The sequence below is a fragment of the Maniola jurtina genome, chromosome 8, assembly GCF_905333055.1.
Source record: "Maniola jurtina chromosome 8, ilManJurt1.1, whole genome shotgun sequence".
NCBI classification, from domain to species: domain Eukaryota; kingdom Metazoa; phylum Arthropoda; class Insecta; order Lepidoptera; family Nymphalidae; genus Maniola; species Maniola jurtina.
The window spans coordinates 1,924,958-1,940,670 of NC_060036.1; the positions used below are offsets into that span (position 1 = coordinate 1,924,958).

The 15,713-nt window shown below is 39.1% G+C and overlaps 1 protein-coding gene and 1 long non-coding RNA gene across 3 annotated transcripts in view; one reads left to right on the top strand and one right to left on the bottom strand.

Annotated features, from left to right (window-relative positions):
• LOC123867654 (protein GDAP2 homolog) overlaps nt 1-15,713 on the top strand; it is a 112,266-nt gene that overhangs the window by 51,495 nt on the left and 45,058 nt on the right. For both annotated transcript variants that reach the window (XM_045909817.1, XM_045909816.1), the window contains exons 2-5: nt 10,184-10,349; nt 13,135-13,277; nt 13,691-13,823; nt 14,858-14,967. In XM_045909817.1, the coding sequence (XP_045765773.1) occupies nt 10,195-10,349; nt 13,135-13,277; nt 13,691-13,823; nt 14,858-14,967 (541 nt within the window). In that variant the 5' untranslated portion in view covers nt 10,184-10,194. The remainder of the gene's footprint in view (nt 1-10,183; nt 10,350-13,134; nt 13,278-13,690; nt 13,824-14,857; nt 14,968-15,713) is intronic.
• LOC123867658 lies at nt 770-15,700 on the bottom strand. The gene is made up of 3 exons (XR_006796474.1): nt 15,629-15,700; nt 3,271-3,273; nt 770-781 (listed from the first exon to the last, which is right to left on the bottom strand). It is a non-coding gene; the product is annotated as an uncharacterized LOC123867658 (long non-coding RNA).

Here is a 15,713-nt window from a genome sequence, read left to right on the forward strand (position 1 = left end):
AACGCTCTCTCTGTTAGGTGATCCCATACAAATGATCGAGACAAAAATCTTAATGGGCGAAGCGCTTGATTATTTTTTTGTTGCTTCATAACGATCAATCACAAGTGGCGTGCTTGTCATAAGTTTACATAAGTGACTTCTAAGTTCTATAGTCCGTCACAGCCAATTTGCTTTGAATCCATTTGACCCACAGACGTGTTGGACCGATTAGGTTGAAAGGTATAGAATAGAAATACAGTAGGTAGGTATTTCTATTCTAAACTACTCAAAACAAAATAGGGCCCACCACGAGTTAATCTCGAATTTTGTTTATAAATATGCGGTATGTCAATCATAAGCAAAGTTATGCATTCTAACATCAAGTAGGCTTGTTTATGAATCCTTAACGATATTTTAAGCAATAACTTACACGTTATCGTTAAGTGGACAGCCAAAAAAATGCAAGTGCTTGAAATTTACCCCTATGCATAGATTCAGTCGCTTGTGTTCCTAGTGTCATTTACAAGTTTGCTGTTGAATATCACTGTGTTTATTTGATTTCGTACTAGTCCTGATTACAATGCCTGGTTCTCGTCGTCATATGGATATGGAAACTGCAACCAGAGCGGTAGTTTTGCTTCAGGAGGGAATGTCTCAGAGGTCTGTAGCAATACGACTCGGTGTGTCACGACGCGCTATCAGAAAAGTATGGGAACATTTTCAAGAGACAGGCAGTGTATCAAGAAGACGTGGATCAGGAAGAGTTCGAGCCACAACTGCCCAGGAAGACCGTTATATCCATCTAACTGCACGTCGGGATCGCACGGTAACTGCCCGGACGTTACAAAATCGGTTACTGACGTCAACTGGAACCCGAGTTAGTGACCAAACTATCCGGAATCGACTCCACGAAGACGGACAATTTTCCCGAATGCGTTTGGTCCGCCTTAAACTAACAAGGGCTCATCGTGCAGCGCGGTTAAGATTTGCTCGTGAGTATGCGGCCTGGACCATGACTAACTGGAGGTCCATACTCTGTACTGACGAGAGTAAAGTTAAATTTCACAGTGATGATAGACGTGTACGCGTGTAGAGAAGAGAAGGCGAACGATTTTCCGATCCTTGCATCCACGCAACAGATCGTTGGGGGGGGTCCATGTGTGATGGTATGGGGCGGAATATGCTTGACTGGCAAAACAGAGCTGGTAATTCTGAATGAGGGTACAGTAACCGCTGCCAGTTATGTCGAACGTGTGATCCGACCCCATGTCATCCCCTTTTCACAAAGAGTGGGTGAAAGTTTTGTTTTAATGCAAGACAACGCACGCGCACATACGGCTCGTATCACACAAAGAGCACTCTCGGACGCCAATATAACGGTTTTGCCCTGGCCTGCGATGAGTCCCGACCTCAATCCAATTGAACATTTATGGGATCAATCGAAGAGAAGCCTCAAACAGAGATTTAGTGACATCAACAGTCAAGAAGAGCTCATAAGAGCTTTAAAAGTCTGTTGGGAGCAGGTACCCCTGCAAAATGTGGTTCACTTGATTGAAAGTGTGCCAAACAGGCTCCAAGAGTGTATACGGAGTAGAGGAGGCCCTACTCGCTATTAAACTTACAGCAGTTTTAGCAGTTAGTGGAAAACGTGACAAAAACCAGAACTAAGTTAAACTTTTACATTTTTTTTTTATGTGTTATTTTTGTTTGTGTGTTATTTAAGTAAACAAAATAAACTGTTTTTGCAATTAATTATGTTTACACAATTTAAGAATCTCTACGTCAACATACCTTATTAAAAAAAAGATCATAATTTTATGTATTTACAAGTTACAGTCAAAAAATGTGGTGGGCCCTAAATTTTCAAAATCGGTTCAATAGTTCCAGAGATTACTTCCTACAAACAAACTTACAAATCTTACTTCTTTAAAATATTAGTATAGATTGACAACAACGAGTCACAAGTGAATTCACAGACCTTGAACACAATAGAATAACTTGTCTAACAACAGTAGGTATCTAAGTAGAAGGAAATTCACAGGAATTATTTTGGAAAACTTGCTCAGTGTCAATGTTATTTTAGTATTACAGAATAACTTTGCCGTGAAACCTTCGACTGCATAGCGTCAGAAATCGGAATGGGAACTTTTATCTGTGGAATTTTGACGTATTGCTAGATTTCCTATACAAAATCTGTCCAACCCTCAAAATATTCCTCAGATAAAAGTTATTTGAGATTGAAAAAAAACCGGCCAAGTGCGAGTCAGACTCGCGCACTGAGGGTTCCGTACTCGGGTATTTTTTCCAACATTTTGCACGATAAATCAAAAACTAATATACATAAAAATAAATAAAAATCTTTTTTAGGATGTACAAGTAAAGCCCTTTCATATGATACCCCACTTGGTATAGTTATCTTATATTCACATATCCACAAATTCGCGGTTTTCAGATTTATTCCTGTACTTGTGCTATAAGATCTACCTACCTACCAAATATCATGATTCTAGGTCAACGGGAAGTACCCTATAGGCTTCTTGACAGACAGACAGACAACAAAGTGATCCTATAAGGGTTCCGTTTTTCCTTTTGAGGTCCGGAACCCTAAAAATCGGCCCTTAATCCGTTTAACTTGTTATTTGCATGATGAGCAGGTGATAACCTCCTATTCGAGGGGTCCAGGAGTTGATCTGATCCCGGGCACGCGCCTCTTACGTTCAGAGTGTGCGTTTTAAGCAATTGAATATTACTTGCTACAACGATAAAGGAAAACTAATGTACCTAGCAAAAATTTCGTAAAGTTCCTATTGGACTAAGAGCCAGTGAGAGCCAGACCTTCGTCATTTTATAAAAGCTGAAAGTTTCTCTGCGTATCGCTCCCAACATAGGAAGGAGGAACGATCAGCGCCTATGAAGTTTGACTTTGGGAGATTCAGATATCAGATAAAAAAGGTGTATTTATTTTATACCAAAGTATAAAGTGTAATTTTGTTATAGTGTCTTCGGAATAATATTAAAATCACGTCATGGGTTACTATTTGGCAGACACTTAGAGTCATGGCAAGGCAACGCTCTGCCAGACACCCTTTAAATTTAAAGTAGGAGGTCGCCAAGATACTGTGTGGCATGGCAATGCATCGTTGGCTCTCTCTCTCTATATATAGTAGGTAGTAGGTATCTATCTAGTAATTTCACAATGAAACAACGGAAGTTCTTCATTACGGTGCCCCGCGGATCGACCAGTGCGATCCCATGACCCACTTCCGGGGTTCATCGACCGTGTGACGTCACGGCCTTCATCCCTCCCACCACCCCAAGTCACCCCAAGTCAGCTGGGGCCTGGGGGTGTGCCACCCGTTCGAGGTCACATGTTTCTCGCATACCGACCGGGGTGGACGTGTTTCGTTCATACGGAGCGTTGTAATTTGACAAAAGTTTAATTCAGTGCGAATTGTGTGCCCTTTGTAATGACTGTTATAGGTATGATATTATATAATTAGTCAAAATATGCCTAGAGGTTTGAATTCTTATATAAGTATGACCTATTACTATTACATAACATCAATATTCTAATACTCTAGACATACACTTGATCACTTGAACATATTGATGTTCTTAGTAAATTGACCTTCCGTCACTACGTAAGAATTAAAAGTGGAATTGTTGGACACTTTCAAAAATATAATTAAGAATTACATAACTGTGGACAATCCATTATATAGAAAGTGTTAATTGAGTACAAGTGTATATTAGCAGGAATAGGAAACAAAGTGGTTCGAAACAGATTCATCAAGTAGTATTTACATTTTGACCTAGAATACAATAGAATATCAAGTAGTTTGACCTCCAAAACCTACATAAATCATAATCGCTCGACGTAATTAAAATAAGAATAAAAAAAAGCTACGCTGGATTCAAGTAAAAATAGAAAAACCGGCCAGGGTATTTTATCTTGCAGGATAAATCAAAAAAATTATACGTAAAAATAGATAAAATATGTTTTAGAATGTACAGGTAAAGCCCTTTCGTATGATACCCCACTTAGTATAGTTAATAGTTATCTTACTTTGAAAATTGAAACACATTTCTTCACAAACACTCGGTTTTCTGATTTTTTCCTTTACTTGTGCTCTCAGACCTACCCACCAGCATGATTCTAGGTCAATGGGAAGTATAAAGGATTTCTTGACAGACACGACCGATAGACTTGACAGACAGACAGACCGACAGTGAGACAGACAGACCGACAAACAGATAGACAGACGCACAGCCCTTGACTGCAATCTCACCTGGCGGTAAGTGATGATGTGGCTAAGATGGAAGCGGGCTAACCTGGAAGGGGTATGGCAGTTTTTACTAAACCCATACCCCTTTGGTTTCAACACGGCATCGTACCCGGAACGCTAAATCGCTTCGCGGCACGGCTTTGCCGTTAGGGTGGTAACTAGCCACGTCCGTAGCCTCCCACCAGACCAGACCAGAAGTTTAGAAATTATAAAATTCCAAACCTCCGCCGGGAATCGAACCCGGGACCTCCCAATAATAAGACCACAGCGCTTACATGTATTGCACCTAAAAGTTAGTGTTTCTTGCTTCAGTTAAAAATGTATCCACTACTCCATTGTTTTTTCAATCTGTCCTTATATTCCATCTATATTATTATATATGTAACTTGGTATTATTTTTTTCATATAAAACATGCCACTAATACTTATAATAATAAGTTCTTATTTGTTTTAGTAATATTCTGTATCTGTTACATATTTAACGGTATAGACAAGAAGATACATATTATCCTGGATTCTGGTATATAATATTTTAGTATGTATTTTTTAATACAGTTCCTCAAAAAGTGGCGTATTGCAGGGACGTATAGCGTTCGGGATGTGGGCTATTACATACTCGTGCTTTTTCTTTACCTTTCCCGCACTCGTGCTTTTTCTTTCCCAACTGTCAAAATATTAAAAAGAAAAACCAACCATGAAGTTTTTACTAAAAAAATTCATAGAAGTTTTTATGATTCATGCAAATACGTATTTCTAATAAGAAGCTACTAATTTGTTTCAATATCAGATTTAATGATTTGATTGAATGAGTTTGGTTAGGTTTCATTTCATTTCATCTCATTAAATTTCATTTTCATTTCATATCACTAAAAAACTTCTACTGAAGACTTGGCTGTATGGCATAGTTCCCTTTGCCTACCAGAATGGGTGAAGAAAAAAAAACTCTGCTTATATTCTACGGTTGGCGCCATTTTTCAGAAATTTTCTTTGCGAGTTTAGTTGTTGGTTGTCTAAAATGAGTAATTTCGACCCTAGTTTTTTATATCTATTAACAATAAAGTTGTTTTAAATTAAATTAAATTAAGTTAGTTGAGTTTATTGTGTTTTTATTATTTTATTAAATTGCTTCATTTTTTCGCAACTGTATTAAAAATAGTCGTTCAGTACACGTGCGGAACCGTCATTGCAACTCGTTCCGACTGTCAACCCTCGCCTTCAGCTACGCCTCGGCTCGGGTAGACATTTGTCGGAACTCTTTGCAATGACAGCCTTTCCGCACTTGTAATGAAATATACTATTTTGTCATTCTACTCAATCCAGTATTTAAAAAATATCTCTCTTTACGTCACAAAAGAAACAATCACTTTTAACGATAGTTATTTATATAGATAAAATTTTATGGCTCCACTATCGGCTTTCGGCAAATAATTCGAGTTTGGGGTATGATAGTTTGCGTTTGGCAAATCAACTGGCTACTCTATTCGGGATATGGCGATTGTTTTGTGCTCGGCGAATTTTTAAACAAGTTTGGCAGACGTGACATTCTGTGTCAACGAATATTCCTCCCTGTCACTGTGGTGTACAAGACATATTCCGGAAAGACCAAGAATTCACGTGGGATTTAAAAAACCTAAGTATATTCGCACCAACCATTCGTGACGGCGGCCGCACAATTTGCGATATACCGATAGTGGCGCCGTATCATTACAAATTCAGAAACATAAATTCTCATCAAATGTTACTTGCCAAAAGGAAAAATATCTGCAGTATTTGCTAAGTTGTATCCGATTTCCAATAATGCTTATCATTTCCATGGAATAATAAAACGGCAGGTAATATCTACGCCGTAACATGCATTTTCTACTTTCTATGATAGAGACCTTCGAGTTATTTTAATCTTTTGTTGACGTGAAAGCAAATTGCCTTTCGTTCAATCTATAATTCTATACAATGAAGTTGTCTTTGTCATATAATCTAACACACCTACTATTATTATAACGGCGAAAGTGTGTCTGCTGTTTTGTATCTTTTCACGGCCCATCCGTTTAACCGATTTTAACCTGCTACGGTGTCTGTCTGTCTGTCTGACAGGCAGACACACTATCGTACTTATTATAATATTAGTATGGGAATAGATTTAGATTATATTAGAATTACATTATACCTAATAGAATTTGTTGTTGAGGTGGTCAAATAATTTAAACCCCACCCGTTGAACTATTGTCGTACCTACTCCTAGCACAAGCTATACGCTTAGTTGGAGGGGAACGGGGAATGTTAGTCATGATTGACATGGCTTATATTCTTTTAAAATAAAATAAATTACAGGAACTTTACGTATCCTTAGTCTAGACAACGAGTTTTCAATGCTTTCTAATTTCACTTGAACTCTGTGAAATATGCAAATGAATCGAGCGCGCCGAACCCTGAAACAAGTTGTAATAGGTTGTAGTCATAGACCTAAGATTTTTCGCTTCGCTCAAAGACTGACAAAGCGAGGGAGCGAGAGTAGTTAGATAAGACCCACTGCCGCGAGCGAAAGCGAGATAGCGAAACAAGATGCCGATAAGTCATTATTTACGTGAGTGTCGGTCCTTATGAGTTCGGCCTGTTCCAAGTCGAGGTGATTTTTTGCATTTACTAAATAATTTTACGATTAAAACGTAAAATCTATGTTCTGCCACCATGGTGTCTTGTTCAGTGAGCGAATGTGACGTTACAAGACGTTATAATCCGCGTAAATACACGTTTCACAGGTAATTACTGATTATTTATACTTATTGTTTATAATCATTATTTCATCATTTGTTGTTTGAAAATTAGGCAAAATAGCTATTGGAAGCTTAGATAATAGGTTTCCCTTAAGACTTATCATCAAATTACATTGCTAAATGAAGAATTTTTGGATATTTTGTGTAAAATTTAAAAACGTTTGTTTACGACAGGGATTGACAAAGTAATGACGTCACAAGTATCGATAGTCGATAATCGTGTCTACCGGTAGGTTTGATGTGATAGGTTTCATGTGATGTATGTAAAATACAATATAAAACACTACTTTCCAATAAAAGAAAAGAACGAAATAAATATTTATACTAATTTTTATTTTATTTAGCGTGACTTAGATTTCATATACAGGGTTAAGGGTAACCCCATACATTACTTACTGTATTTAAGTGCTTATCGGGGAGGTCATTAGCTATGAATTGAGCGCCATATATACTATTTATTTTTATTAACTTGTCACTTAGACATTATATCACAGTGTTATTGTAATTAATCAAATTAAATTTACTTGCACCCTTTAAAAAAATAAAGGTGGAAAACCAACAAATTCCGGTAATTTATATGAAAATCCCAAAAATTGCTCTATTTCTCAAAAAAAGATTAGTAAAAATCATAGTAAAAATATAGCAAATAGTCCATCTCAAGGTGTTTAGAAAAATAAATACCTACACAGCGTGCTAAACACAACAGCGTGGCGACAAAGTGAGTCCCATAGGAGGTCTAGTGAGTCCGAGATTTGGTGTGTGCACGCGTACGTACGCGTCGCACACATACAAACCGCGTAGGCTCTTTAGTTTTAGGCGGACTACTTGCTATACTTTTACTATGGTTTAGCCGTTTAGGCGTGAAGAGGTAATAAAAACACAAACACACAGAAACATCCATACTTACGCATTTATATTCTTGACAACGTTATATACCTATACATATAGATTTATCAATCGTTTATTTCGTAGTAGCTGCACCAAGTCATTTCATTAATAAATAATAATCTGTTACCTAGCTTTAGCTTTGTTACTATTTGTGTATTTGAAATGTATTTGACTTTTTTAAAATTATAAGATGCTTTTTACTTCACTTCGTTAAACTAACTCATTAGTGTCCTATGATTTCGCCAGTAAGACTATCGATAATACAAATGCTAAAGTCAGGACAACTCTATTTCACGCACACATTTACGTTTCATTTTTTGTAACACCGGTAATCTGTCATTGTTGATCTAGTACATACTACATTTATGGTTGTAGTCTGATTTTTAATTCCGTGGAATTCTGACGTTTCTTAATGTTACCAGTGATAAAACAGTTCTCACAAATAAAGGTAACAAATTCAAATAAAATAGGTATAAAACAGGCTATGACTTCTAAGAATTTTGTTTTGTTGTACTCATTGTTTACTCGTTTCATTGCACAAGATGAATAAATTAATTTTCTTTCTTCTTCTTTCTTTCTAAATGTATAAAGGCGTAAGTTTGTTTTAACCCGTGCGGGCGTTTCCTCCCCGATTGCCATTTCAACCTGTCGCGTACTACAGGCGCTACAACTGTCGCGTACAACTAGCGCCTAAGCTCAGTTTAATTTTCAAGTGCATATCTTCAACAATGGTTTCTCCGTCCCTCTCGGACAGTACGCGAGTACAAAGGAGGGAAATTGCGCTGCTTACGTCACTGACCTGACCTAAATTGCCTCCTGACCCATTGTTATTGGTGATTGCACTGCTTTATCATGATATGCCCACGACTTCCGCGTGGATTTAGGGTTTTTAAAAATCCCGTGGGAACCCTTTGGTTTTCCGGGATAAAAAGAGCGTATGTTCGTTTTGGGGATGCAAGCTAGCTCTGTGCGTTACATCAAACATTGATTAATGAGATGGGCTGTAAAAAGTTAAACAACAAAATGATCTGATATATCATAAGGGTTCCGTTTTTCTCCGAAAACTGCGATCAGAATCAGTACCATTGTGTTATCAATTTATTAAATATAACTGCGTCCTAAATCCGTGTTCATAATTCCCTTTGAAGTAATGACGTTCCTTCATATCTAGCATGATTCAGTTGCATTTCTACATTTTCTTTAACCCATGGCGTAGTAATTAGAGCTTGCATAAATTATCTCAAATTACTTTACGGTCTATGTGCCTATATTAGTGTTCTTAGGACTGTGAATTATATATAACTCCGCCTTTCACGGAAATACGGTAAATATGTGTATTATTGCTATCGACCTCCATGGCATGCGACGTACGATTTCTGTGTAATCACTATCACCACACATACTTATTATAAATGCAAAAGTGTGTTTGCTTGCTGGTTTGTCCTTCAATCAGGTCGAAACGGAGCAACTGATAGGCTGTTTTTTTTTTGCATAGGTAGATATATAATATGTAAGTAGTTAAAGACCTGGAGAGTGACCAAGGCTACTTTTTATTCCGGAGAATCAAAGAATTCCCACAGGATTTTTATGCCCTAATGCGAACGAGGTCGCGGGCATTAGCTAATGCAAAATAAAAACTTAATAAACCACTGAAATACACACTAATCTAATATTAGAAATGGCAAAGAGTGTCAGTCTGTCTCCTAGCTTTTCACGGCCCATCTCCATTTAATTGCTTTGATGAAATTTGGTACAGAGATACAGCACGCGACAAGTTAAGATGGCAATTGCGGTATGAGACGGGGGGACCTATAATAAACCCGCACAGCGCCCCGCTGTGCGGGTTTATTATAGATGGAGTTTTGAGTAAGTAAAACGGTTACACCCTAGTTTCCTGACAGCTACTCACCTGTAGGCCTGAAAATACTGTAAATATGTATTTGATAAAGCAGGTTTGTTTCGTTTTTGTGACTTTGCTAGGCTGAAGGGTCACTGTCCTCAAGTCCGAACCGTACCGAACACATTGGCGCGCTTCAATCCCTTAGTGTAATTGGCTGCCAGTGAAGGATATCTTGCAATCGCTTCCGATTATTGTTGGTTTATTCAACCACTGTTGGCATTTCTATCTATTGGTGTATTGGTTTGTTGCGAGCAAACCACGGAGCGTTGTCAATGGTCCTGAACGTACTGTTCTGGGCTCGTTGTATGGCCTGTATGTATGATTTGCATCGTAAATAAATGATTTTTTGTTTGTTCCAGAGGGTAGCGTGATGCGTGCGCCGGCGCTGGCCGGCGGAGCGAGCGTGGAGCGCTGGTCGGAGTCCGCGCCCGCGCCGCTCACCGACTACGCGGGCAGGGCGCCGCCCGTGCACGCCTACCCCGTGTTCCCCTACGACGACCAGCTCAACCAGCGCCTGGCCATCTGGTGAGACCATCCTTAGTACTTGGGCTGAATGAGTCTAGCTCTGTTCTGTTCAGAACAGCTATCTAATAGAAACGGCAGCACAGGAGTTGATATACACTTGAATAGACCTACATCGCGCTACTCTCTGCAGCCCCGATGAAAACTGCCGTGTTCGTCTTCCCTTACGACGATCGAAATACCCAGCAACAGAGTTAGGTAAAATAAGGTATCTTTTGGACCAGAGTAATTTACATGTTCCACCGTAACATAGTAGGTATAATTTGATGACCTGCAGGGCTATTCAGTATCTTTGAAAGTTTTCGTTAGACACTGAGTCCAGTTAGAAATACATGAAATTTAGGTCACGTGTTTTTCTATTCCGTATCGAATGCGTGGCTAACTAATTACGAGTATCTAACACTTGGCAGTTGGCCAACATTAACATAGTAGCGTATTTTATCGACTTTATATGGCCAAATTAAATATCTCTGCCTGACAGGTAGCGTAGTAGAAATGTAAGACTTTTTAAATTGTACGACTTCGACTAGTTTTTAATTATTATCTATGGACATTTGACATTGACATTACATCAGTTTGAACTTTGACTTGAATTTAAACGGTTTTGTGTTTTGCATAGATTAGTGTTTTGTAGTACCTAACTTTGAATTATGACTATAGAATGACTATAGAATTACAGTATTCTTGAGTGCTTTTATTGTGTACCTACCTAATTATTCCTTCAGCACACAATTTGAACGAAATCATGAAGCATATTTTGTCTATTTAGATGCCTCCAAGAAGAAAAGTCTCTGTGCGCCAATTCGAACTCTTGGTCGAGTTTGCAGAGACCCATCGCGATATTGCGATGGGTCGATACGCTGGAGGGCCTCTAGGAAACCAGGCTGCACGATGTGATGTCCCCATTGGGCGCTGATATGTACCCGTGGCATAAAAATGCAGAGCTGCTAGGATCTGCAATAAATATAAAATCAATTTTTGTGTTAAATTAATCTCAATATTTTCTTCCTCAATATAAATATCAGAATTTTATTTTTATTTGTTATTTTATTTTGTACCAGAAAGTTGTAACAATTAAGAGACAAAGAAAGTAAAAGTGGACAGGGAAGCACTTATCTCTCTATAAGAGATCTCTACCAGTGACCCTTGGCAGTGCGAGAGGTTGTAAAGGGAGTAGAAAAGGTACAAAGATAGGAAATAGGTACTTTAGTTCGCATTGAACTTAAGGTAAGTCTCAGGTAGGTAGGTCATGAGACTTACATTAAGTTCAATGCGAACAGCTGTCCTTCGTCGAGCGGCTTGGAGGTGAGGCCCGAGTTCCTCTAACACCTGCTGGTAGCCAGCCTTGCTCAAACGAAAGTTCGCAATGAACTCTGTTTCTGGCAGCTCCATTGGGTTATACGAGTACATATCGCGCAGCCTGCGCCTGTGGACCCGTAGCGCCTTTTGTTGGCGCTGCTCTTCAGCATGCCCCATCAATACGGCACGAGCCATATTTTTTTTAAATTATTATCTTGCTTACAAAATAACAATAATTTAACTCCGACGAACCAACCTTACTTTATATTACTTACCTTTTTACAACTAATAGGTAAGTACCTAGGTACTAGGTATCAATTTTTTATTATAATATATTTTTCTGAAAAACCGAGCGGAATTCAGCCGATTTGTAATTAATAAAAATCCTTCGAAATTAAAACATCTCTACATTCGTTGAGATTGCTATAAAATTATTACCTCTATAAAACGGACGGATTATAGTGGCGAGTCGCAAAACACTGGTCCCGACTAGTTGTTAAAACGATCGTAGCCACCTAATAAAGTTTCTAACTACAAACTGTCATTTTTAACCCCGACCCAAAAAGAGGGGTGTTATAAGTTTGACGTGTGTATCTGTGTGTCTGTGTATCTGTGTATCTGTGTATCTGTCTGTGGCATCGTAGCGCCTAAACGAATGAACCGATTTTAATTTACTTTTTTTTGTTTGAAAGGTGGCTTAATCGAGAGTGTTCTTAGCTATAATCCAAAAAAATTGGTTCAGCCGTTTAAAAGTTATCAGCTCTTTTCTAGTTTTCTTGTAGAAAAGAAGGTTAGATAACCGTTAGGTTCATAATATTATGTCAATTGACAAATGTCAAGCTGTCAAGATCGACGTTACCTACATACATGATTATTTATTTAAAATGATGTTTTGGAAAACTCAGATACTTTGGACTAATTACTTGACTTGTCGGGGGTGTTATAAATTTTTAATTTACACTTGTTGCTTAGTGAATAGAGTTTTAAAAACTATCGATACGAAAACATACGTGAAAAAGCATTTCCGGTTTCTATTCCATCCCATTAATGGCTATGATCGAGAGTCATTGTCTATGACGTCATCTTGGTTAAAAACTGACGTTAGCGAATAGAAAATTTGAGTTTGACATTTAATTATTAGAAATTTTCACGAAATTAGTGTGCCACTGAGATACAGCATAACCCTGCTGGACGCATTGGTGCGTGCTGTGGGCCATATAATTGGGCCCGAGTCCCGGCACGGCCAGTTTCTGAATTGTCTTTGGCCTTGTGTGCTAGAAGACTGCGTTCATGGCAAGTTAGCAGCTCCGGTAAAAGCCGAGCTGTCAAGCGATTAGGGTTCGCGGTGCGATTTCGCGTAGAGTCTGTTTAGGAGTATGGGTCTAATGTTCTATCTCTTTCAGGTTACGCTTGATGTGCTGAAGTTGCAAGCCAACTTAACATTGAAAAAAATTGAAAGTTAAGAGTCAAATATTTATTTTCGTTCCAGGCAAGGCGACATAGCAACGCTAGAAGTTGACGCGATCACAAACACAAGCGATGAAACGCTCACGGAATGCAACGTGGTCAGCGAGCGGATCATGCAATGTGCAGGGCCTGATCTCAAAGAGGAGATCATCACACGAGGACTAGGTATGACCATCATTCAATACTTGCTAACATGTTACTGGTCTGAGCTTGAGCTCGTCACAAATACATGATCACAAGCGACGCAAGTCGAAACGCTCATAGAATGCAACGAGGTCTGCGAACGGATCATGCAGTCTGCATCTCAAAGATGCAGACTCATGTGATGTTCTCAAAGAAGTGATCATCACACGAGGACTAGGTATTACCATCACGCATTAGTTGCTACCACGTTCGTGGTAGCGAGCAGAGCTTTTAAGCTTCATTATAACTGAGGCCAGATGGCGTATCTGTACCTATTAAGTTTACGATGCCAACAACTTTGTCCATGTGGCTAATATAAATAGACTCGTAGACCTCTTGCTGATCGCTCAATAAGTATGATTCCGTCTTAAATCCACGTGGTTTGTCGTTTCCAGAATGTCGGACAGGCGAGGTGGTGGTGACGAGCGGCTTCGAGCTGCGCTGTCGACACATCATCCACACCGTCAGTCCCAAATACGTGGCCAAGTACCACACGGCCGCCGAGAGCTCTCTACACAATTGTTACAAGTAAGTTACATCCAGTGTAGACGAGAGATGTGCGTGGAGTTTCGCTACAGAAGTGAAGAGATTTGTAAGAGAATCAGAGTACAATAGTACCACTTTTATAAGTCGCATCGCCAAAATTAATTTGCGCAGAAAAGCGCCACCTAACGTCGACTAAAATCTAATGTATAAATATGTGTAATGTGTTAAAATGACAGTGCCACCACTGGTTTGGTGATTCAGTCTAAACGTTTTCTGTGGGAATGAGTATAATCTTTTATAAGAAAATTCTGCAATCAATTTTAGACTTGCCTTTAGGTACAACAAGTTTACGAAATTATAACAAGTGTAAATTAAAAATTTATAACACCCCCGACGATCCAAAGTATTTGAGTTTTCCAAAACATCATTTTCAAATAAATAATTATGTATTTAGGCAACGTCCATCTTGACAGCTTGACATTTGTCTATTGACATAATATTATGAACCTAACGGTAATCTAACCTTCTTTTCTACAAGAAAACTAGAAAAGAGCTGATAACTCTTAAACGGCTGAACCAATTTTTTTACATTATAGCTAAGAACACTCTCGATCAAGCCACCTTTCAAACAAAAAAAACTAAATTAAAATCGGTTCATTCGTTTAGGCGCTACGATGCCACAGACAGATACACAGATACACAGATACACAGATACACAGATACACAGATACACAGATACACAGATACACAGACACACAGATACACAGATACACACGTCAAACTTATAACACCCCTCTTTTTTGGTCGGGGGTTAAAAAGTGTGCTCCTGGAAAAAGCATATTACCTACACAATCGAAGATTATGTACTTAAATGGTAAAAGGCAGGAAAAGGAAAACGTAGGATAGGCATTCTGAACCAGTGGTACATAAAATTAACGATTCGAAAGTACCTACCTACCTTCCTACCTGGTAGTAAAAAAAAATCTGTTCTATTCTTTTGTACGAGTACTTTTGAATCAAGTGCATCTACCACTGGTTCGGAATGGTTTATAAAAACCGATGAACTCTGTTTCCAGGAATGTCCTCCACGCGGCGCGGGAAGCAGGCGCGCGCACACTCGCGCTCTGCGTCATCAGTGCGCCGCGGCGCAACTTCCCACCCGACATCGCCGCACACGTCGCTCTTCGTAAGTGCATTGAACGTACATTACATACGCATAGTGACACCTATGCTAGGAGTTTATCTACGTGATCAAATCAGAAATGAAGAGATCTCTAGGAGAACCAGAGTAACCGATATAGCTTAGCGGGTTGCGAAGTGGCAATGGGCAGGCGCATAATTTGAAAAACCGATAGACGTGGAGGTCCCGACTCCCAAGGTGCCGGAGTGCCGACCTCGGACCGAATAGCGCAGCGTAGACAAACCTCCCATTAGGTTAACAGATGACATTACACAAGTCGCAGGAAGCCGCACAAGACCGTGGCGTGTGGACTACTAGTCCCTACAAGAGACTAAGTTCAGCTATAGAAGTCTATCGGTTGACGATGATGATAACAATGAAATAAGGCTATTGGGAGTGAACCAGCGGTCGTGGTCGACATTACATGTTATGGCACGTTTAACTATCCGTCTCTCTTTAATGGCTGCCTTCATGAAAGGGAACGTCCATTGCGGCTTTCACTTGGTCTGTGCATCTTATGGACAATCTACGACGCGCTCTGGTGCCTATTCTTTGACTTACTAGACGTTCAATGAAGATATAGTTATATCTAAGGGTGAGATCTATAGAGCGCACTAGACTATGCTTAGACTTAAGACAGAGTTAAACCGAGACATGTTTATCTCACATAAATCTGTCTCGTTTTAACTCAATCTTAATCCTGAGCAAAGTAAAAGTACGCTCTATGATTCTCACGCTAAATATGAGAGCCC